The 22,692-nt window shown below is 38.5% G+C and overlaps 1 protein-coding gene across 2 annotated transcripts in view; it reads right to left on the bottom strand.

The window, feature by feature from the left end:
* Positions 1 to 22,692, bottom strand: part of PLCG2 (phospholipase C gamma 2) — a 183,977-nt gene that overhangs the window by 89,773 nt on the left and 71,512 nt on the right. For both annotated transcript variants that reach the window (XM_007476120.2, XM_001371741.4), the window contains exons 4-7: positions 16,336 to 16,429; positions 15,773 to 15,820; positions 3,048 to 3,132; positions 1,479 to 1,562 (exon numbers count right to left, since the gene is read on the bottom strand). In XM_007476120.2, coding sequence (XP_007476182.1) covers positions 1,479 to 1,562; positions 3,048 to 3,132; positions 15,773 to 15,820; positions 16,336 to 16,429 — 311 coding nt within the window. The remainder of the gene's footprint in view (positions 1 to 1,478; positions 1,563 to 3,047; positions 3,133 to 15,772; positions 15,821 to 16,335; positions 16,430 to 22,692) is intronic.

Below are 22,692 nucleotides of genomic sequence, written 5' to 3'. Positions count from 1 at the left end.
TTACAAATTGACTGCCAAAGGGCACAAAAAAGAGCCTCCACTCTATGTACTCTTTCCACTGTGCTCTCCAGATTGATTGTTCCAAGTGTAACTAATTAGCTTTCATGTTAAATCTTTTTATTTCCCACTTCTTTCACCTTCTGACTCTCCCTGAGACCTGGCTTCCTCCTGATTGATACAGTCTGTCTAGCCTCCCTTTCCAGGACTTGTTGCACTCAACTCCTTGGTTGAAGTACGGGGATCAAAATACTTCTTGCTTCCCATTGTTACTCAGAAGTTCATCCTCTACCACCATCATTTAGTAGCCCTTTCTCCTTTGAAGTTCATTTAATCCATATCTACCACCCAATCAAAATTCTTAGAGCAGTCTTCTGACCTCTAAGACTCTTCCCTTCCTTCCTCAATGAGTTCTGTACTTGGCTGACAGTTTTTCTCTCCTCCCTAACACTTGCCCTCATATGAAGAGATTTCAATATACATATTGATCTTCCTTCAAACACCCTAACCATTAGCGTGGTCATTTCTCATGACCTTCTGTTCTATCTCACCTCAGCTACACATAGAGATGGTTCTATGGCCTTGCCATCATCCATAAATGCACATTCATGAACTCTGATATCACCTTATCTGATCACAAACGAACATTCCACTTCTCCCTCTGCCTCCCCAAACTTTGTTGTTCATCCTCACTGACCTCCAATCCCTCAATTCTTCCCCACACTGTCACCCCTACACTGGCTACTTTCTTTCCCCATTAAGACCCCTTGGTGAGCCAGTTCAACTCTACAATGTCCACTTCTCTTGAATCCCTTGCCCCTTCCTTTTCCTACTACTGATTTCATCCTGCCAAGTCTCAGCTTGGATTATTGTTGCTACCCATTCTCTTAGCTTCTCTTCATACCCCACCTAATGACAATGAAGAGAATTATTAAACTGGCCCAAATGGATCCAATACAAACTTGTTGTCTGAGACAACTAAGAAGGGAAGTGGTTTACTCTTGCTCACATGGAGCCCTTATATGTCAGAAGCTGAACTTGAACTCAGGGATTGACTCCAAAGCAAGCTTTTTAATGGGGAAGCCATGGGGCCTCTCCTGCAAATACATGTTTAGCTGTATATATATCTATATATCTATAAAACATACCACACACACACACATTGTTAAATAGAACCCAACCACTATTTTTATAAAAGTTTCTATCAGTCATTTAGTAAACCAGAAAGTTTGCACCTCACATTACTGACTAATATGATCTTAAATACCTATCATTGGGCTGGAGAAATAATTTTACAGAGGGGACAGACAAGCCTCAGGTCACTTGGGTCCCTTTATTTAGCCTCTCTCTGCAGCACCCAATCCAGACCAACCCATCCCCAACTCAGAGAGTCCTTCCACCATGGCTTCAAATAAGAAATATGAAAAAAAGCAGGTAACATCAAATTAAAATAAGATCATTCAAATATTGGCTGCCCTTACTGATTTCTGTTGATCAAACATCATCTTTTTGTAGAATAAGTGGAACTGTTCAAAGCTGAGTTCATCCTTGTAGGCACCTATTTCCTGTGAAGGAAAAACAACAAAAGTCAGTCCAGATTCCATCTCAAAAACAATTCTCTTGGACCCTGACCACACAGCTTGAATTGTTGCTGTGTCAGTGACTGCCTGCCTGTGCAAGACTTGCTCCTAGCATTAATGAGCAGGAGGGAGCTGCCAACTACTCCTTGGGGGAAGAATCTTGGAGGAGGGCAGGAGGGTGGGTAGGGAGAGACTATACTCATTACTTGCTTCTTCTCTAGGGCTCAGAATTAGAAGGCTACAGATATCCATTCTGAAGAGGTACACCTCTTCTGCTTGAGGAAAGAAATGTTACCTAATGACCTTTGATCAATTAAAATTTAATTCAACCATCATGTATTGATCAGATATTTTCTAAATTCCAGGAACTATACTAGGACTAGGGATGCAAAGACCAAAAAAGAAAAAGTCTCTGCCCACAAAGAGTTTATGTTCTACTATAGTGAAGGGGCAACATAAACACAAATAAGTAAATGCTAAATCTATGCAAAATGAATAGAGAATAATTTTGATGAAAGAAGGAGCACGAAAATTAGGAAGGGCTTCTTATAGGAGGTGGTACTTGAGCTAGCCTTGAAAGGAAATAGGGGTTCCAAAAAGCAGAGAGGGAGGACATCCTAGGCATTGGAAATAGGGCAAAATCATGGATGTGGGAAATGCACTAAGTAGGCCAGGTTAGCTGACCAGTAGTGTGCTTGATGTGAGAATTAATATTGTGTAATCAGCCAGGGAAGAAAGGCTGGAGCCAAATTATGCAGGGCTTTCAATGCCAGAATGAGAGGAATTTATATTTTACCCTATTAGCAACAGGGAGCCACTGAAGCTTCTTGAGTACAGTAATAATGAGGTCAGATCTATGATTTAGGGATAGCAATTAGGGAAGTGGGCAAAGAACAGACTTAGGGGAGGAAAGAGTGGGTACAGGAAGACTAGTTAGGAGGCTACTGAATTGCTCTTACATGTGGCAGAACCTCCATGGCTGAGCTCAGTTAGGTTCATATGGCGCTTTGTTGCTAAAAATAAAGGTCCATTGAGACCAGTCCAAACACTGATGCTTTGTAGAACTAGAAGATAAACCCTGGTTTCATTGGCTGCACAGCTCCTATGGCTGCACAGGTAGAGTGATGCTTTCAAAAGGTTTTTGCAAAAGCTAAAGCAAACCAGTTCTAGAATGTTGGCCAGAATAGATGGTGAAAGGGGGAAATAAGCTGTTTGAGAAGTCCAGATCAAAAGAGCCCAGTGACCACTGGTTCCTCAGGGTATTTTCCCAAACTCTGAAGTGTTTCTGAGGCACTTCAGTGCAGATGTAGATAATAAAGATAATAAAGAACAAAAGAACCCTTTTATTTTGCTTTACAAAAATTTCAAGTGTGACTGCTGAACATGTGGAAACAGGAATTGAGAGGGTCATCCTAGGAAAAGTTTTCACCCCTGAATTCAGCTAACTAGGAAGGCAGCTCCACCACTTACCAGGAATTTGTCCTTCAGGAACTTGGCACTACTAACTTTGAAGTTTACTAAGGGAAGAATGGTCTTCAGTTCTCGGAAGGTGATACTGAAAAGAAACAGAGGGAAGCACTTTTGTAAGCATCTCATCCTGAAGGATAATGTTTGATTACCGACACTGACTGACAGCCAAGTTATATCTTTATTTTATCTTTATTTTATTCACTTAATACTTTTCTGAGAAGCAGTCCACACTCCACTGTGTTTGATTCTTCTCCATGAGGGAAAAATCAATCAATAAACTTTACCAAGCATCTTCCATGTACTAGGCATGATAAGAGATACAAGAATACACAGGATATGGTACCCTCAGGATCAGATGGGATAATATTTATAAAGTCCTTAGCATAGTGCCTGGCATATAGTAGGCACTAAATAATTGTAAACTAACATTATCATTGCCATTGTTAATATTTTCAGGTCTCCACTACCCTAAAAAATCTTTCCTTTAACCCAGTCATATCTTCAAACTATCACCTTAAATGTCCCTCTTCTTCAAGAGTAAACTTCTAGAAAGAATACTACTCTCACTTCTTCAGCTTCCTCACCACTTATTCCTTTTAGTTCCTGAGATCCCCACTGTACGGAGAATCTCTCTCTGAGGTGACCAATGATCTCTTCATTGTCAAAGTCAATCATCTTCTCTCAGCCCTATTCTGGGATCCATCTGCAGCATAACACTGTTGACCCCACCTCCTTCTTGATCATCTCTTATCTCCCCCAGCTTCCAAGGCTTTACATGGTTCTCCTATATGACTGCTATTTCTCCATTTCCTTTGATGGCTCATCATCTTCATCATGATCCCTGTGTTTGAGAGCTCCCAAAACTCTCACCTGGACCTTGTTCCTTTCTCTTGACGCTCTTTCCCTTGGTGACCTGATTTGGCCCCAAAGATTCAAGTATCAATTAAGTGGTAATTATTTCTAGTCAGGATCTCTCTTAAGCTCCTGACCTACATCTCCAACAACATAAAATTGTATCATTCATCTGATATCATATGTATCATATGATAACTTCATATATCATATCAGTGCCTCATGGGGTAATGGCATCATTTCTTATGCTAAATATTACTCCATCACATGCATATACCATGCTGTAATTCAGCCATTCCCCAATTGATGTATAAATGCTTTGTTTCCAATTTTGTCACCAATAAGAATACCGCCATGAAAATGTGTTATTGATTGGACCTTCCCATCATTTACCTTTTAGAATAAGTATATGCATAGTAGTTGTATAACTGTCAGTTTCTTTGTATGAACAAAGAGCAAAGAAACCCAAACCAAGAGAATAACAAATATAATGACTACAATGGTATATATTAAATAACAATAAAAACAGCTATGCTCAGATTAACTACAATAAAAAAACCTTGGTCCCATTGAACAAATGGTGAAATACACATCCTTCCTCTTCATAGAAAGGTGAGCACATGCAGTATACATTGTCGGCTTAAGTTTCTTTGTCAGTCAAAAAGCATTTACTAAATGCCTCCTGTGTGCCAAGCATTGTGTCAAGTGCTGGAGATACAAAAAGGTAAACTCATTTTCTGATCTCAAGGAGCTCATATAGTCAATTGACACTTTTATAGCTAGTGGTAGCCATAAAGGCAAACTATGGGCTTTCCTTTCTGAGTTATATGTTGGGCGTGAAAGATAAGTTGACAGAAATGAGGGAGGGAATAAAAACAGACAGTTTTAACATCAACTCAAGATAAATTAGACCAATTATGACAAATTTATTATATTTAATGACCAAGAAGGAGGCATGACCATGTCTTGTCTCTCTAAGTCATTATAACCAGGACTGGGGTGCCTCTAAATTGTGAGAACCAAAATTGCTTGTGACTTGGGCTTGAACTAAATCTAGATCAAAGAGTTGTGGTCTGCAAAACTTGCCCTTTTCAATATTTCCAATGTTCTGTGAATCCCTCTCCCCAAAAGACAAGCCAAGTTAAGTCTATACATAATCACTGTGTTTGATCCTTCTCTATGAGTGAAAAAAAAAAATCAGTCAATAAACTTTCGCCAAGCACTTATCATATGCTGGGCATGGTAAGGGATTCAAGAAGACACAGAGTAGAGTCCCTTCTCTTGAGATCAAATGAGATAATATTTGTAAAGTGCTTAGAGAGAGACCCATTAGTCATTTTCAACAGAAAATGAGGAAGAAAACAGACAGAAGTGAGGGTAGGAATCTACCCATGGCTTACCCAGATAAGTTCTTTCTGAAAAACTCCAAACTTGTATAAATGAAACTACTAGGAACGCAGTATATTAACACCTCTAAGGACAAGTTAGGAACTGTGACAGAGGAGGGTCTCTTGGTCTTGAGAAGCCAAAGATAGAAGTTGGGAAAAAGATTTTCTCCTGACGGGTACCCACTTTTCCTGCTGGTGACTGGAAATCTTTCCCCCCACCAAACACTTCCCAAATAAAGGGACTTTTCTGAAGAGAAACCTGAACAGACTTTACCTCAGCTCCTATTGCCCAGGGGTGTGTCAACCTGACTTTCTCTCAGGGGGTTCAAGCTGCCAAGGCCTGAGTTCCCCCCAAACTTGAGGAGGAAGGGGAAAGGGTTTAGATAGAGACAGGAACCCCCTTTTCCCACTTTTCTTTTCCAAATTTCCCTGCTTTTACCTTTTTTAATAGTTTTTTTTTAATCTGAGTACATACTTTAATGAAATTTGATGCAAAGTTGTATGTTAGATTAACAGAAAGATAAGAGGAGAACCGAGACTATACAATATCTCTGAAGTCAATGCAGGAGAGAATATTTAGAAGAACAGGAAAGTCAACAGTGAAACATCTAAGAGGATGAGAACTGACAAAAAAGCAAGTCATTGTATTTTTCTGTAAGTGATCTCAGTTAGCTACATTGAGAAAATGAATTCTGTAGGATGATTGAGGCAGAAGCAATATTGCAATGTAAGTATGAATGACTATAAAAGTAATGTATAGAACTGTGCATAGAACTATTTTCATACATGTGTATACTGTATTAAAAAAAAGATAAAAGAGGGAAGTTTGTACCCCGAGGGAAGCTTGGACTTTCAGTATGGAGAGGGAGAAAGAGAGGAGAACCCCCTTCTCAAAGTGGGGTTCAGGGGAGATAGAAGATATAATGGGTTGGCTCAGCAAGAGGAGAGGGGGTTTGAAGATTTTCCCCCTTCTGCCTTCCCTCCTTAGATAAAGCTGCTCTCCCCAGTTCTCTCTTGTCCCTCTTGTCCCCCCCTCCACTACTTGAGACCAAAAGGTCTCCCCTTGATCCATTCACTCATACTCAACTTGGGGAACAGATAACTTTTAATGTTAACTCAATCAGGTAATACAAAAGGAAATAACAGGCAGGGAAGAATGGGAAAAGTAAAGTGAGAAAAGGGGGTCCCTGTCTCTATCTAAACCCTTTCCTCTCCCCCCTCGAGTTTGGGGGGAATTCAGGCCTTGGCAGTCTGAGCCCCCTGAAAGAAAGTCAGGTTGACACACCCCTGGGCAATAGGAGCTGAGGTAAAGTCTGCTCAGATTTCTCTTCAGAAAAGTCCCTTCAATTGGGAAGTGTTTGGTGGGGAGAAAGATTTCCAGTCACCAGCAGGAAAAGTGGGTACCCCTCAGGAGAAAGTCTTTTTCCCAACTTCTCTCTTTGACTTCTCAAGACCACTGTTCTCCCAGCCAGAGTCTCCTCCTCCTTCAGATTCCACTCCTGGGGCTCCTCCCCCATCGAAGTGATCACTTTCACATACTCTTCAGCTTGGCATTTTTTCTCTAGTGCCAGCCTCTGTCACATAATCGGAATGACTCCAGCAACTAATGTGGTGATGGAGCTCTGGAAGCCAGAGAGAACTCATCTAGGTTAAAATGGGATGAAGAGCAAAGGCCCAGAGGGTACAAGATGGGCCAATAAAGATCACAAGAGGGTAACAGAGGGAGCTATACCAGAAGTTAGAGGAATGAAGCTGGGCCCCAAATGCAGAGAACTCCATTAGAAGTGACATTGAGAATTACTGGAAAAATATCAGCATGGATTGGAGGCAGGAAATGGAAAGATTGAGAGAGCTGTCTTCAAGTATTTGAAGGGCTCTTACATAAAAGTGGGATTAGCCTTGTTCTTCTTGGCCTTAAAAGGGAAAAGTAGGGGGAATAGGTAGACATCACATTGGAAAATATCAAGAAAAACAGAAATCAGAAATATGCAAAAGTAGAATTCAGTTCCTTGGCCAGAATAGTGATTTCTCTTTACCAAAGATTGCAAAGCAAAGTTGGATAACCATTTGTCAGGGATACCTTACAAGGGTTCTTGTGAAGTCACAAAACTAGAGAGTCCTAAAGATTCCTTATAACTCTGAAATCCTGTGGTTTTATGTGGATCTAAAATATATCCAATGTATTGTGTTCAGTTTTGGGTACCACACTGGGCATCCACAACTTGGTACTCATTTCCAGAAAAAGTTAGCTACAAAAACAGAGATGTTAGAAATAATGACATTCAAAAGAATGGCAAAAATAATGTAAAACATTTGGCCAGAAAAATGTGGAGGAATAGAAAACAGAGAGGTGGCAAGGGATAGATACAGAATATGTTATGGTAAGTTTTGAAGCCCTAGAATTGACTGGGTCTTTACAACAAGAATGAAAGGTAAGCAATTTCTACTAACTTAGCTCAAAGCATCTGCTGACTTTAGATATATTCCCTTGTAGAAAGCAGGCGTTGCAAGGAAACAGTCCTATTCCCTGGAGTTTCTACAAATTCCCCTACTATACTTCAGCTTAAATTATCTTTACAAAAAATGTCATTTTGTTCCACAATAGCCGCTTCCCTTGTTCAACAAGGGGGATGTGGGATGACAAGCAAATTAATACAATATTGGTCAAGCTGTGAATTGGTTCAATTATGCTGGACATCATGTTTCACCTTTAGAATATAAACTCCCTGAAATTTAGGGCACTCAACTTTGTTTTCTTATACCCAAGAGACCAGAACAGGTACTTAATAAATGTTTATTGATTAACAGAGTCACATCCCATTCAGCTGAACACCTTAGCCATCTGTTCCAACGGGTAGTTTTGGTTGACCCTTTTTCTTTGTTCACTGGGAGGAGACATTAAAAGAATATTGAGAAATGGTCACTGTTTTTTTAAAAAGGCATCAATATAACTTTTTTTTTTTAAGAAAAAAGGTACCCTCAGAGGAAGGAGTGTCATACCTAAAAAGCAGAAGTTTGTTCTACCTTAATGAAGTAAATTCAGTCTTAGCTAGATTTGTGCCCATCTATTGTTCTCCATACAATCCAGGGACAAGAGCAGAAGAGGATGAGGATATAAACGTGCTTGGTCCAAAAGCAAGGATGCAGTTACAAAAATAAGGCAGATACTTTTCAGAAGCACTAACCCGAGAGAGGAAGTAACTCTAGAGGTGTCAACCACAGCCAAGGGCTACACTGTGGCCTACAATTGAATTCTTCCTGAGTTCTATTTCAAAGAGATTAAAATGTAATTGGGAAGATATTTAACAAAATGAATAAAAATACAGTAAAACACGGATAACACATTTAAAAACTAAGTCAATAAGCAGATGCTTTCAAGAATCCCTTGGACAGCAAGGAGATCAAATCAGACAACACTTTAAAAAACCAAACTCCACTGGAAGGTGAATATGAAGCTGACTTTTAAATACTTTGGCCATATTATGAGAAGACGTGACTCACTGAAAAAGACTGATGTTGGAGAAGACTGAAGGCAAAAGAAAATGAGAAAGGTAGAGAATAAGATGGACAGATAGTGTCATGGAAACAACAGACATGAACTTAGACAGATTTTGAGAAATAATGAAAGACAAAAAAGCCTGGGGTGCTATGGTCCATGGGGCCATGAAGAATCAGACATGACTAAACAGCAAGCAGCTGCAGAGATCTTTATGTATGGATTAGTGGGTCCCATTTCTATTTGAATTTGACACCACTGCCCATGGGGGCAGAACTACGACCAACAGTTAAAGTTACAAGGAGTTAGATTCGGACTCAAACAATAAAAACTTTCTTAAAAATCTCAGTTGTCCAAAAGTAGAAAAATAAAAATGGACTCCTTCACAAAATAGTGAACACTCCATTGTTAGCAGTACACACCCTGAAGCTGGATGATTACTTCTCAGGGAAATTACAGAAGGGGGTTTACTAGGAATAAGTAGCTCAAAGAAATGTCCTCTGAGGTCCTTTTTCTATGAGGTCTGGCTCAAAGGTCCTCCCACTTGAGATAGAAAATAAACATGAGAGCCTGGGTCAGCCTGGGTTAGAAGCCAAGAAGAAGGCTGTCAGGGAGTAAATATAGGCACTGAGGATTACAGAATCATAGGGTTTAAACTCAGAAAGAAACCTTAAAGAGCATCTAGTCCAACATTCTAATTTTGCAGATGAGGAAACTAAGGACCAAAGACATTAAGTATCCAAGCTCATCACAAAGGGAGTAAATAATAGAACCAAGACTCAAACTGAGGCCTTTGACTCCAGATTCAGAGCCCTCTTCACTCTATACCAGAGACAGGTGTAGGACAGGCATAGTTAGAACTCTTCATGACTAATCTTAATCTCAGAGATATGAATAAGCACCTTCCTTCTCTTGGTAGAAGCAAGGGACTATGGGTATAGATAAAATGCTACATACATGCCCTATTTCACTATTTTTCTTTGCTATAAGGGAGGGCTCATGGTGTAAAGATTCAGAAATAATACAATGGAAAAACAAAAAGTTAATTTAGCTAAAGATTACCTTTTTTTAAATAACCTTACACTTAAATTAGTTTGAAAATTGAATGATCAATTCTTTATTTCCTTATAAATAATTTCTACTCCAATGTGGCAACACAGATGTGGAGCTAGAGGAGACCTCAGAAATTATATAAATAATTAATAACAATAACAATAAATAGTTGGTCATTTACATAGTGCTTTAAAGCTGGCAAATATCTTTACAAATATTATTCCATCTAATCCTCACAATATTTGGAGATAGGTGCTATAATTTTCCTCACTATACAAATAAGGAAACTGAAGTAGAGAGATTAAGTGTTTTGCCCAGGATAGCACAGCTAGTAACAGAAGCTTCATCTAACTCGGGTCTTCCTGAGTCCAGCTGAGGCACTCTTTGTGTTCCATCTAATCTGAACCATGCACTTGGGGAAACTAAGACCTACATGAGTTGCCCAGGGTCCAATATATAGAAGCATCTCCACTGTGCCACAGTAAGATTGTTCAACATCCTGGTCACCCTCCTCTGAATGTTCTCCAGCTTGTGAACATGCTTCTTTTTTTTTTAACCCTTACTTTCCATCTTAGAATCAGTACTGTGTATTGGTTTCAAGGCAGAAGAGCAGTAAGGTCTAGGCAAGCAGGCTTAAGTGACTTTCCCAGGGTCACACTGCTAGGAAGTGTCTGAGATCAGATTTGAACAGAGGACCTCCCATCTCTAAGTCTACTCTCATCTCAATCCATTGAGACACCTTTGTGCCCAGGGTCTGACAGGACAGAGCACTCCTTACTTCCATCATTCTAGATTCTGTGCCTCTCCTAAAGTAGCCTGAGACAGACCTGACTGCTAGGCAGCATTGCCCTTCTGACGTATATTCTGAGCTTGGGAGCAAAAGGGGGACTGGGGAGGAAGAAGATTCCCAATCACATCTGTCCAAAGCCCCAGTTTCCCTACAAATCTCACATGAAAAAACCAATAGTCACCCATATTCCTACACACCAAGGAGATAAAGACCGAGTCTGATGTCTCCATTATCCAGACAATGTGGATCTCATCTCCCCTTGGTCAGCAGGACACTTGATGTGAATGCTTTGATTCCAATCACATTTTACCTACCAGTGTTCATTTTTTTAAATTATAATTATTTTTCTCCTTGATTCCTTGTTGTATGCCCATTCATTCTTCTCTCTCTCTCTCTCTCTCTCTCTGCCTCTCTCTCTCTCTGCCTCTCTCTCTCTCTGTCTCTCTCTCTCTCTCTGTCTCTCTCTCTGTCTCTCTCTCTGTCTCTCTCTCTGTCTCTCTCTCTGTCTCTCTCTCTGTCTCTCTCTCTGTCTCTCTCTGTCTCTCTCTGTCTCTCTCTCTCTCTCTCTCTCTCTCTCTCTCTCTCTCTCTCTCTCTCTCTCTCTCATTCACACACACACACACACACACACACTCACACACAAAATTCTGTGACATGACCCACTTTAACTATGGAATGACATAGCATAACTTTGACCAGAGGGGGTCATCTGAGTGGCCTTTCTTTCCTTCTGACTGGCTGGGGCATGAGGTCCTGGACCCAGGCAAAGGCACGAGGGTTTTACCAACAAGCTCATCTACAGACTTGAAAATAAAGTATGTCTTTATAAGCTCAAATAGCTAACATAATTCCCAAAGGGGTACCTAACACCAGGCCAGTCCAGTAAAAGAAAAGGGATCTGAGTAATGGAACCCAATGTAGCTCCTCTTCCTTCTTCAAGAAATCAAAGTCATATAGGCAGGAATGGGAAGGAAATCATATAAAATTCTACTATCACATAAAGGTTATAGCTTACATTTATATAGTATATTAACTTTTTCAAAACAAAGCATACGCTTTAACTGATTCGATTCTTAAAACTCATGTGAGGAAACAGCTAGGTGGCTCAGTGGATTGAGAGCCAGGTCTAGAGATGGGAGGGGTCTTGGGTTCAAACCTGCCTTCACATATTTTCTAGCTATGTGACTCTGGGCAGGACATTTAACCCCAGTTGCCTTTACCATCCTTCTACTTTAGAATCAATTCTTACTACAGAAAGTAGGAATTTTTTTTAAAAACTCACATGAGCTGGATGGTATTAATTAACCCCATTTTGGAGATGAAGAGATATCTAAGGCTAAGAGAGAAGAGACTTACCCAAGGTCACAAAGCTAATAAGGATATGGGGTGGACTTTAAACCCAGGTCCCTCCAACTCCTAGTTCAATGGTTTATTGGCAACCCCATGCTACCTCATTAGCCAACAAGATGTCAGCCTTCTTCCTGGTGTCCTATTTTCCCTGACTTCTTTTGGGATTCCTTACCTGACAGCCTGAGAACAGCTGCAAGGCACACAGTTGCTGCTCCCAAACCCCTTTGTAACTCCCTCTTCAGAGAAAGTTTTTACAGATCTTGATTTTGAGAACTTTTCTTGAGCCCATATTTTCTTGCTTACAAACCAATCAGCACCCCATGAAATAAACAGTTGACAAAATATAATTATTGCCTGAGAAAACACCCTGTCCTGATGTGATGCTAAATTATTCACTTTTATTTCTGGGTAGAGAAAAAGCGAGTGGTTCCAATTGGTTTTTGAGCAAAATGAGCAGCAGAAAATGCAGCCAAATGTACCTCTCTCCACTAAGAAAGCCACCGCTCCAGCTCAGACCTTCCTAACAACTCCTCACTAGACTAGTACAGCAGCCTCCACTCTAGTCTCTCTGGCCCAGATCTTGACCCCCTTCAAACCACATTCCACCCCAAAGGTCATGTCTCTTCCACTCTCCGAAGGCAAAGCCCTCTAGAATTAAGGCATCAGGGCAATTATTCCAGAGATACAGTTCTGTGCTTCAGTTTCTGAGTCAATTAGACGATAAATAGGCTGCAAGATACCCAAGGTTTGTTGTTGTTTTTAATTCCACAATACAAGAAAGTCATCTAGGGCTAACTGGCCAGGCAGGGGCTCTCACATGGGGTTTTCTAATACCACTGGAATCATAAGAGCAGTCCAAGACAAAACATGTATATTTGGGCAGTACTTGACAAGCCTACAAAACTTTTTTATCAAATTTATACCACCCCACTATTAATTGAGAACCTATTACTACAAGGTCTTATGCTGCCTTTTTTTTAACCCTTATCTTCTGTCTTAGAATCAATACTGTGTTTTGGTTCCAAGGCAGAAGAGTGGTAAGGGCTAGGCAATGGGGGTTAAACGGCTTGCTCAAGATCACACAGCTAGGAAGTGTCTGAGGCCAGATTTGAACCCATCTCTAGGCCTGGCTCTCAATCCACTGAGCACCGAACTGCTCCCTATTCTGTGCTTCTAAAGTCAAATTGAATCAACAAGTTTCTACTAAAAACCTACTATACATCAGGCACTGTGCTAAGAGCTGGGCATACAAAGAATGGTGGAAATAGTTCCTGCCCTCAAGAAGCTCATGGGCTAATGAGGGAGACAACACACAAAAATTTATATTCATACATATATATAATATATATACACATATACACACGTATAAACAGAAGATAAACTAAAGGTAATCTCAGAGGTCAGGCGCTAGCAGAAAGGGAACTGATGGAAGACTTTTTTGCTGAAAATGAGGTTTTAGCTGAGTCTTGAAGGAAACCATGAGGCAGAGAAGCAGAGGGAAAGCATCTGAGATGGGAAAAGGAATGGAGTTTATGGGATTGCATGTGAGAAGGAAAGCAAGAAAGCCGGCATCACGGGAATGGAGAGAAAATGAAGAGGAGCAATGTGTAAAAGATGAGGAAGGATTAGGAAAAAGTAACAAGCATTATGACTATTCTGGGAGAGAGATTACTTCTGGTTAGGATCCAGGTAGCAGCAAAAGAGTTTTCATGGACGTGAAAGGCAGAAGACCAAAGAAACAGCAGTGAGGTGGTGCAGTGGATAGAATGTCTGACCTTCATCTTCCTGAGGTGAAATCTTGTCTCAGACACTTAATAGCTGCGTGACCCTGGGACAAGTCACTTAAGTCTATCTGCCTTGGTTTACTCATCTGTAAAAGGAGCTGTTGTAAAAGGAAATGGAAAACCACTCCAGTATCTTTGCCAAGAAAACCCAAATGGTGACTCAAAAATGTCAGGCACAAATGAAACAACTGAACAACAAGAAAGATATTGAGATATTCTAGAAGATGATATAAGCAAAGGGGCTGGAAAAATGGCACCAAAAATAATAGTTTGACCCAGTCCTGAAAAATAAAGCTAGACTTGGACACAGAGAAGAGAAATATATCCAGAGGCTTAATGCTGGGGAAAAATCCATGTTTTGTTGTCAGTGTGGCAATGCCAAAGCAAACAGCACCAAATAACATTTCCTGGATACCCAAGGCTGGGAAATAGGTGCCCAAGATACCAGAATATCTCAGTTTTGTTCACAGTTCACAAGTCATCTACATAAAGAAGACAATCATAGAACATACTATCCTTGGCCCGGAAAGGATGAGACTACCAAATAAATTTGTAAATTCCTTGATGCTCCCAAATAATTTGAACAAGTTAAAGTTCTCTTACAGTCAGCAAAGAATAAAACTTGAAATACAAACTGATCCTCCCCCTAGTTTTGGGAAAATCTGAGGAAGAGGTCCCCCACCCCCCAAAGCAAAAAACCAGTAACTTTCCTTAGGACCCCTCCAAAGTTCTCCCAGATGGTCCAGCTTACAACAGGCCAGTTATAGAAGAGAAATAAGAGCTGCTAACCCAGCCTCCCTCCCAGTAAATACTTGAGAGAAGGACAAGCTCCAGGACACCAGGGAGCCAAAGGTTACTCAGGACAATCTTGAGCCCTGAAAGCAGGCTACCTGGACACTAAAAATACACAATACATTGTAAACTTCTTACAATAGGAAGCCTCTTCTTTTACCAGCAGTGAGATATTGGCAGCTAGGTTAGGTCAAAGTAAACCAAGTCTTTTCATTTTAAAGAGGTCCCCTGAATCATAGGGTCATAGGAAGCACTGATCTACAGCTAGATCCTTTCCTTTTAAAAGTTAGAAACCATTAAGGCCAAAGGAAGTTAAGTGACTTCCTCAAATTTACACAGTATTAGTGGTAATATCTGAACCCAGGTCCTCTGAAATCAGAGCTCATATTCTTTACATTCATTTTTTTTTCATTTTGGTATTTCAAAATATCTGCCACTTAATTAGTGTGGACACTCCTTCCACTGGCAAAGACTGTTGGCCCTAAAGATCTTGGCAAACAAATAATGTTTGCCATTCATTGGTAGGAATATCTTCCTGAATGTAGTTGTTTTTTTAATGGATCTTATTGAATCTTTCCTTCTTTCATCTCTTCTATTAGTTAATATCTTGCATTATTTAGCAGAATTTTTTATTGTTCTCAAGGTGCTTTGAAAGAGCTGGGTTTGGCTAGAACCTCACACCTGCCATCTTTGCTGGGAGCCTTGACAGATACAATGACCAACCCTAAGCCTTTATCTAAAGCTCAGATTTCTCTAGCATGGTAAAACCTATCAATCTTGTATTCCCCCCAGCAGAGCCTTCAAGAACTTGGGGTTATCTCTAAGCCTCCATGAAATCGGTAAAGTTGTGTTGTTGATTTTTTCATCTTTACCTTATGACTTACCTTAACCAATTAAGTATTGGTTACAAGGCAGAAGAGTGGTAAGGGCTAGGCATTTGGAATTAAGTGGGGTCACACAGCTAAGAAGTATCTGAAGTCAGATCTGAACCCAGGACTTTATGTCTCCCAGCCTGGCTCTCTATCCACTGATCCACTCAACTACCCTAAGAGTCTTAATAAACAGCAATAATCCTCAAGCTGTTTTGCTCTTTGATGATGACACATGCCTACAACTACCTAATATTCTCCTCTCTATAAAATATGTTTTTATTCTCTAACACATGGAAATGACAATTAGAATTCAAATAAACCAGAAAATAAACTGTAAAACATTCTTACCTATTTTTCCGAGTTTGATCTACAGAATAAATTTGCTTTCTTAGCCAGCTAGAAAAAAAATGAAAGACAAAAAATTAGCAATATTTTCTTGCATTCACATACCTATTTAGGACATGGAGTTAATTTTGTCCTGTGATAGGACAGAAAGTTAATTTTTTTCACTCTTAGACTAGAGATCTTTCAACTGTGGCACAAATTAAAGTATAAGCCATTTAAATTTTCTAAAGAACCTTAGGACCAAGAGAACTTGGATTGAATGCTGTCAGTTCAATTCATATTAATCCCATATTAAGTCACCACCTTTTTTCATTTAATACTATTTGAGTGTTTTGTTCTCTCCCAATTTCAATGCATTACTGATCATAATGCATGAGACCATGTGGTGCAAAGGACAGAGAACTATCCTTAAAGTTAGGAAAACCAGGATTCAAGTGTTGCTCTTGACAAATACTAGCTGTGGAACTAACAAGTCCTCCGATTCATGTGGGTTCAACTGCCCACCTACAAAACAGCTTCCCCAAACATCCCAAAATAAACAAAAGAAAATGGAAAAGATGAAGTACCTCTCAGTAATAGTTGGTGTTGAGGCATTCTGGGCTTCTTGGTGCAAAATTGTCAAGCCACAAAGCCATTTACTAGCGTCATCCTTGGAGTCAGCTGAAAAGATGAAGAGAGGAACTGTTACATGGGATGCCTGGTGGGTGATTTGGCTCAAGTGCCCCCTGATCTTGGATCTCAAGGTCTGCTGCCCGGCAGATCTAGATGGAAAGGGTCCCTGAGGTTCTCAAGAGATTCTCAATCATATTAGTCCTGCCATTGAAAACATATGGTAAAAGCTAAAGCTTCAACAGATCCTCTTAATAGCCACAAAGTCTCTAGAATCTCACCAACCAAAAGTGGAGACAGACCTTCTTTGCAAGAAAAACCTTTTCCCCCTGGAAAGCCTTGAAGTAATAATCTAAAGAGAGGATAGAGGTTCAACACTGGAAAACTGAGGTTGGTATCTAAGTGATGAAGTTTGATTCCATGATACCACTAATATGCCATTCTGCTATGTTACTTTATATCATTGGAAGAAATATCCATATCCACAAAACCACCAATCTTTGGAATTACTGAGATAAAAATTGGTTTTATAATAATAAAAACAGAAGAGAGGAAACACCAAGTTTATTAGTGTGAATGTCAGTGATGGGAAGAGTCTTAGTGATCATCCTTTCCAGTCTTCTCATTTTGTTGTTAGGGCTCAGTCATATCTGACTTTTCATGATTCCATTTGGGTTTTCTTTGTAAAGATATTAGAGTGGTTTGCCATTTCCTTTTCCAGCTCATTTGGCAGATGAGGAAAACTGAGGCAACAGGGTGAAGTGACTTTCTCAAGGTTACACAGATAGTAAGTGTCTGAGGCCAGATTTGGACTCAGAAACCTGAGCTTTCCCAACTCCAAGTCTAACACTCTATCTTCTGCCCTACTGAGCTGCATATAACAAATGAGTAAACTGAGGATCAGGGAGATGTGACTTGTCCAAAGTCTTATGGTCATTTAGTGGCAGAAATGGGACTAAGACAGATTTCTCTTATTTCTGTATCTAGGTATCTTAATGCATGACTAAGTAATGGTACAATGGAGGCAACAGAGCAAAGGGATAATTTCCATAATTATCCATTAATATACCAGATACTCATTATGACCATGTTGGATAACACAAGCCAGTTTCAAATCTGAATATACTTTATTCTGGGAAAGAGGCTGCTTCACATATCTCTTTTTTCTAAAAGCTGCTCCCTGAAACATTAAAGTCTTTTTAAAAAATTTTAACACTTTGAGTGTTGAAGTCATTCTATTAACAAGTGCCATTAGAATACAATGTTGAGTGAAATGATCCTGAAGAGGAGAGCTTGTTCCAGAAGGACAGCTCTAAACATGCAGCAAGATTTCACAAGCTTGGAGTCAAGATGGGAGAGTGGAGCTGGTGATAAAATCGAATATTTCTTCTTAATGGCTCACATTTCAAAAGTATTTTAAGAATTACTAAGCAATTTCTTAGAATATATTAACCATGGGCAAATGGCTTCTGTGAGCTCATACCTATTCAGAATATGCCTTTAGTGCTTTTTTTCTATTAATGTATTCTCTCCACTTCTCATGTATTACCTAATTTTCCCTCACTTCTAAATCAGATACAAAAAGAATAAGGAAAATGTGTCTACCCTTCTAGCCAAAAATCCCACACAGTACCCAGAAACAAAAGTCCCAAAATGTTCTTAGTTGCCCTTAAAATAGCAGCAAATAACTGCAAACAGGTGAAGACACACTGACTGAGGCAATCTCATAGAGTGGAAAGAATACTTTACTTACAATCACAGAACCTGAGCTTGAATCACCTGGCTCTGCCCCTTACTATTTACTTCTTGTCAAATCACTCAGCCCCTCTAAACTTCCATTTCTTCATCTCTCTAAAATAGGGGTGTTGGTTTCAGTGATCTCTAAAGTCTATTGCAAATCTAGATATATAATTTTATGGTTACGGAAGAATTATTGTGGTCCATGAATGTAAACAGTGTATATTACTGTGTCATAAGAAATAACAAAAAAAGAGGAAATGAAATAAAATGGGAAGACTTACACGAACTAATGCAATAATATGAATTCAAAGAATAATAATACAAAATTTAATGTTATGTAATTATAACAACCAAAATTCCTCTTGAAGAAGAAATGAAAAAATTTCACTTTACCCTTTTATTGATGGAGATAGAGGATAAGGAAAGGAAGGACTGTGGGATATATATCACAGTAGTCAGAGGTAGTCAATGGGTTTGGTGATTTTAACTGTTTTTTGTTTCTTTGCTACAAGAGAAAGCTCACCTAGTGGGAGAGATCAGAGGGTATATTTAGAAATAAATATATAAAAATCAAAAGACAACAACACAACAACAAAAAAAATGAGGTAAAAAAACTAGATCGGTATACTGGAGTTCATGCCTTCTACAGAATAAGGGGCATATACTTTGTGATCGCTATTTTCCTTGCTCCAGAGAGAGATCTTTTATAGTTTCTTCTAGAGTCAACAGTATTTCACAGGCTCAAGATTGCTAGAGATCTGGTTTAGACTCTTTTTGATTCTTAGCACCAATAATAGCAATATTTTAATATTTGAACACTTTGAGAAAACCTTCATCCTATCATTATGGATACTTCTTCCACCACTAAAAATCATAACCCATCTAAAGTTTCGCATTCTATGAGATTTCTTCCATGTCTTCACAGAAATCTTCTATAGAAGATCTATGCAGCATACTGGAGTTAATTGAAAAATAAACTTTTATTTATATCTTTTGTTTTATTTATCAATTTCTCCAATACCCTCTCTCTGCCCAGAGAGTTATCCATATGACAAATACTATTTTGAAGAAAAAAGAAGAGAAAAATGAGCATAATTGATCAATACATCAAAAAAAATCATGCAAGTCTCAATCATGTACCACTCTGCTAGAGGGCAGCTTAGGTCATTCAGTGAATTGAGAACCAGGACCAGAGATGGGAAGTCCTGAGTTCAATCCTGGCCTCAGACACTTCCTAGTTGTATGACCCTGGCAAGTCATTTAACTCCCATTGCCTAGCCCTTACCACTCTTCTGCCTCAGAACCAATATATAGTATTGATTCTAAGGCAGAAGGCAATGATTTTTTTTAAAAAGTGTTGCTACAAATATTTTGATCTATTTGGGTATACTTTTCTTATCAATTGGGACACTTCTTTAAAATCTTTTAATATTTCATGGATACCAGAGTAAATAATACTAAGGTTGTCCATTTATTGCTTTCTCTAACTCTCAAGAAATGATCAATTCAGCTTTTTTTTTTTTTTTGGTCATCAACATTTATCATGAGGGATGCATGTTATATACCTTCTCATATCTGAGTCATCATTGGGAATATGCTGGCTTAAAACATGTAGCTTTTCCCCCTATCCTTTGAGTCATCTATAATTTTGAATCTTCAGTGTGTCTGTGGTACTAAGGACTCATAGCCATCAACTTTGGCAAGAAACAGAAGTTTGGGATCAATTACTGTACAATTTTCCCAAAATAATCTACCCCTACTCCTCCATCTATTTAATCCTAGGCTCATCTTCCTATCTACTTAGCTGTGCAAGATATGTGATCTAGCTCAAAGCACATACCCATCCAAGTGCATGCCATAATCTGGGTAATATAAAGTCTTTATCCACTTGAATGGTCCTTGTATGACTTACTAAACCAATTTCTTTTAAGTGGTCTTGAATCTCATCAATGAGACTTTGTGATATACTGTGTTTAACGGAGCCAACAGAGTCTTCCACAAACTGGAACATCTGGAGAACCTCAGAATCTATAAAGAAGAAACCTTATGTCTTAACTTTGTGGAGAATAAACTAGAGAATCACCTTTGAAAGCTTATCTTCTCTGATATTTTCTCCTTTTTAGTTTTACTTATACTTTTTGTTCTTACTTCATATGATTTCTAATTATACTCCCTCTCCCTTCACATTCTCAGCAATCTTTCCCTTGAAACAATTTTTTAAATAGTTCAAAAAAACCAGACAACACACTTATCTGTGACAATGAACTCAGCATTCCACATTCACTGTCCAGGTTTCCAACAAATGGAGGTAGGGGTGTTCTCTGATCTCTTCCAAGGAACAAGTTTGACCATACAAAATGTTCAGTTTTGTCTTATGGTTCCATTTACACTGCTGTAGTCATTAGATATGTTATTTTCCAAGTTTAGCCTACTTCATTCTGTGTCAGTTCATCTAAGTCTTCCCATGTTTCTCTGAATTCTTCATATTTGTTATTTCTTATGAGGTAGTAATACACAATTACATTCAATTTATTTAGCAATTGATGAACATTGACTTTGTTCCCAACTCTTTGAAACCATACACACCAAAAAACCTGCTATGAATATTTTGGTATATGTGTGACCTTTATTTCTGCTTTGACTTTCTTGGGGTACATGCTTAGTGGTGGGATCTCTGAATCAGGGTATGAATAGCTTAGTGACTTTTTTCACATAATTCTGAATCTTTGTTTCAATCTGCCAATTGAAATATGTGATGTAAAATATCAGTTATTTTTATTTACATTTCTCTTTTTATTAGTAATATGGAGCAGTCTTTCATATGATTGTAAATTGTTTCCAATTCTTTTAAGAAATATTTGTTCATATTATTTCAACACTTGTCTATTAGAGAATCACTCTTGGTTTTACATATTTGATTTCATTCCTTTTATATCTTAGATATCAGACTTTTATCTGAAGTAGTGGAGGCAGTATTTGTAATCCAAATGACATTTTTCCTTCTCATTTTGGTTACACTGATTTTGCTCATGCCGTAGCTTTTTTTTTTTCAAATTTAAAAATGTTTGCTTCATCTTTAAGTGATTTCTTTCTTTTATGTAGTTAAAAATTCTCTCCTAGTCATAAATGTAAAAAGTTCCTCTAGTCATTTTCTTCCAATTTGTTATGTGACATTTTATATTTATATCAGATATCCATTTGAAAATTATTATGGTATATGATATAAAATGCTAGGCTTTTTTTCCAAACAGTCTTCCAGTTTTCCCAGCAAGGGACTCCTTAAATAGGGACTCCTTCCTCAAGCAGTTTATGTTTGGAGGTTTATTTACACTGGGTTACTGAGTTTAACTATTTATAATTCTTACTTACACAGTTTGTTTCATTGATCTATTTTTTTACATAGTATGACAGTCTTGCTGACTAATAACTTAAGATGTAGTTTCATTTCTAAAGAGCTATTTCTCCTTTATTCCCACATTTTTAGTTATTTCCCTTGAGATTTTGGATTTTTTTTCTCCAGATGAATTCTGTAATTATTCTACCTAGTTCTACAAAACTAGTACTAATTTGATTGGCACTGCAAAAAAATCTATAAATTAATTTAGGTGGTGTCTTTTAATAATTTTTTTGATATGACCCATATACCACAAATTATAAGTATTTCTCCAATTATTGAAGTCTTCCTTTATTTCTGTAAAAAGTTTTTTGCCACTGTATTAATGTATCTTGAATTTGTCTTGGTAGATTGACTTTTAGATATTTGTATATTTTGCAGTTGTGTGACTGAGGTATGCTGTACACATTTTAATAAAAATATACTTGATACATGCAAGGACAATATTTAAAGACATTTTAGAGATAAGAAAATAGGTATTTGGGTCATGAGCCACTATCTTCTCAAGTGCCTTTTTTTTAAAACCCTTACCTTTCATCTTGGAATATTGGCTTCAAGGCAGAAGAGTGGTAAGGGCTAGGTAATGGGGGTTCAGTGACTTGCCCAGGGTCACACAGCTGGAAAGTGTCTGAGGCCAGATTTGAACCTAGGACCTCCCATCTCTAGGCCTGGCTCTCAATATACTGAGCTACCCAGCTGCCCCCTTAAGCCTTTTTTTAAAGTAAAATTTAACACCATTTATGTTTTTTTCCATTCTTTTTAGATCTTCCCCTTAAAAGTTCTTGAAATTCAATCCCTAAGAGCCTTCAAAATTATTTTGCCTAAAGGACAGACTTTTTGTTGTAAATATTCAGCCAGACCCAGATGTTCTTCCTAATTTCATTTTTTTGACTGCCATTTCCATTTCCTCGAATAGTACATCTGGTACTGTGCCCAAATGTGGTTGTTCCAATGTCACTGGGTATAAGAATTGATATATTGAGGATTATTATTGTTGTTGTTGACGGAGATGCTCTGGTAAAAATACTTTGTTGATGTTCACGAAAGTATTTTTCAGTTCTCCCCTCAGAAGGAAAGCCAGGAATGATTTCCCTTCACCAGGCTAGTATGTAACTTACTTGGAGACTATATATTTATTTTTAAAAATATTTATTTATATTTAACAGATATAAGAATTAGT

Source organism: Monodelphis domestica, chromosome 1 (genome assembly GCF_027887165.1).
Source record: "Monodelphis domestica isolate mMonDom1 chromosome 1, mMonDom1.pri, whole genome shotgun sequence".
Lineage (NCBI taxonomy): Eukaryota > Metazoa > Chordata > Mammalia > Didelphimorphia > Didelphidae > Monodelphis > Monodelphis domestica.
The sequence above is the reverse complement of the archived record's forward strand: the minus strand, read 5'-3'. Positions and strand labels throughout refer to the sequence as shown.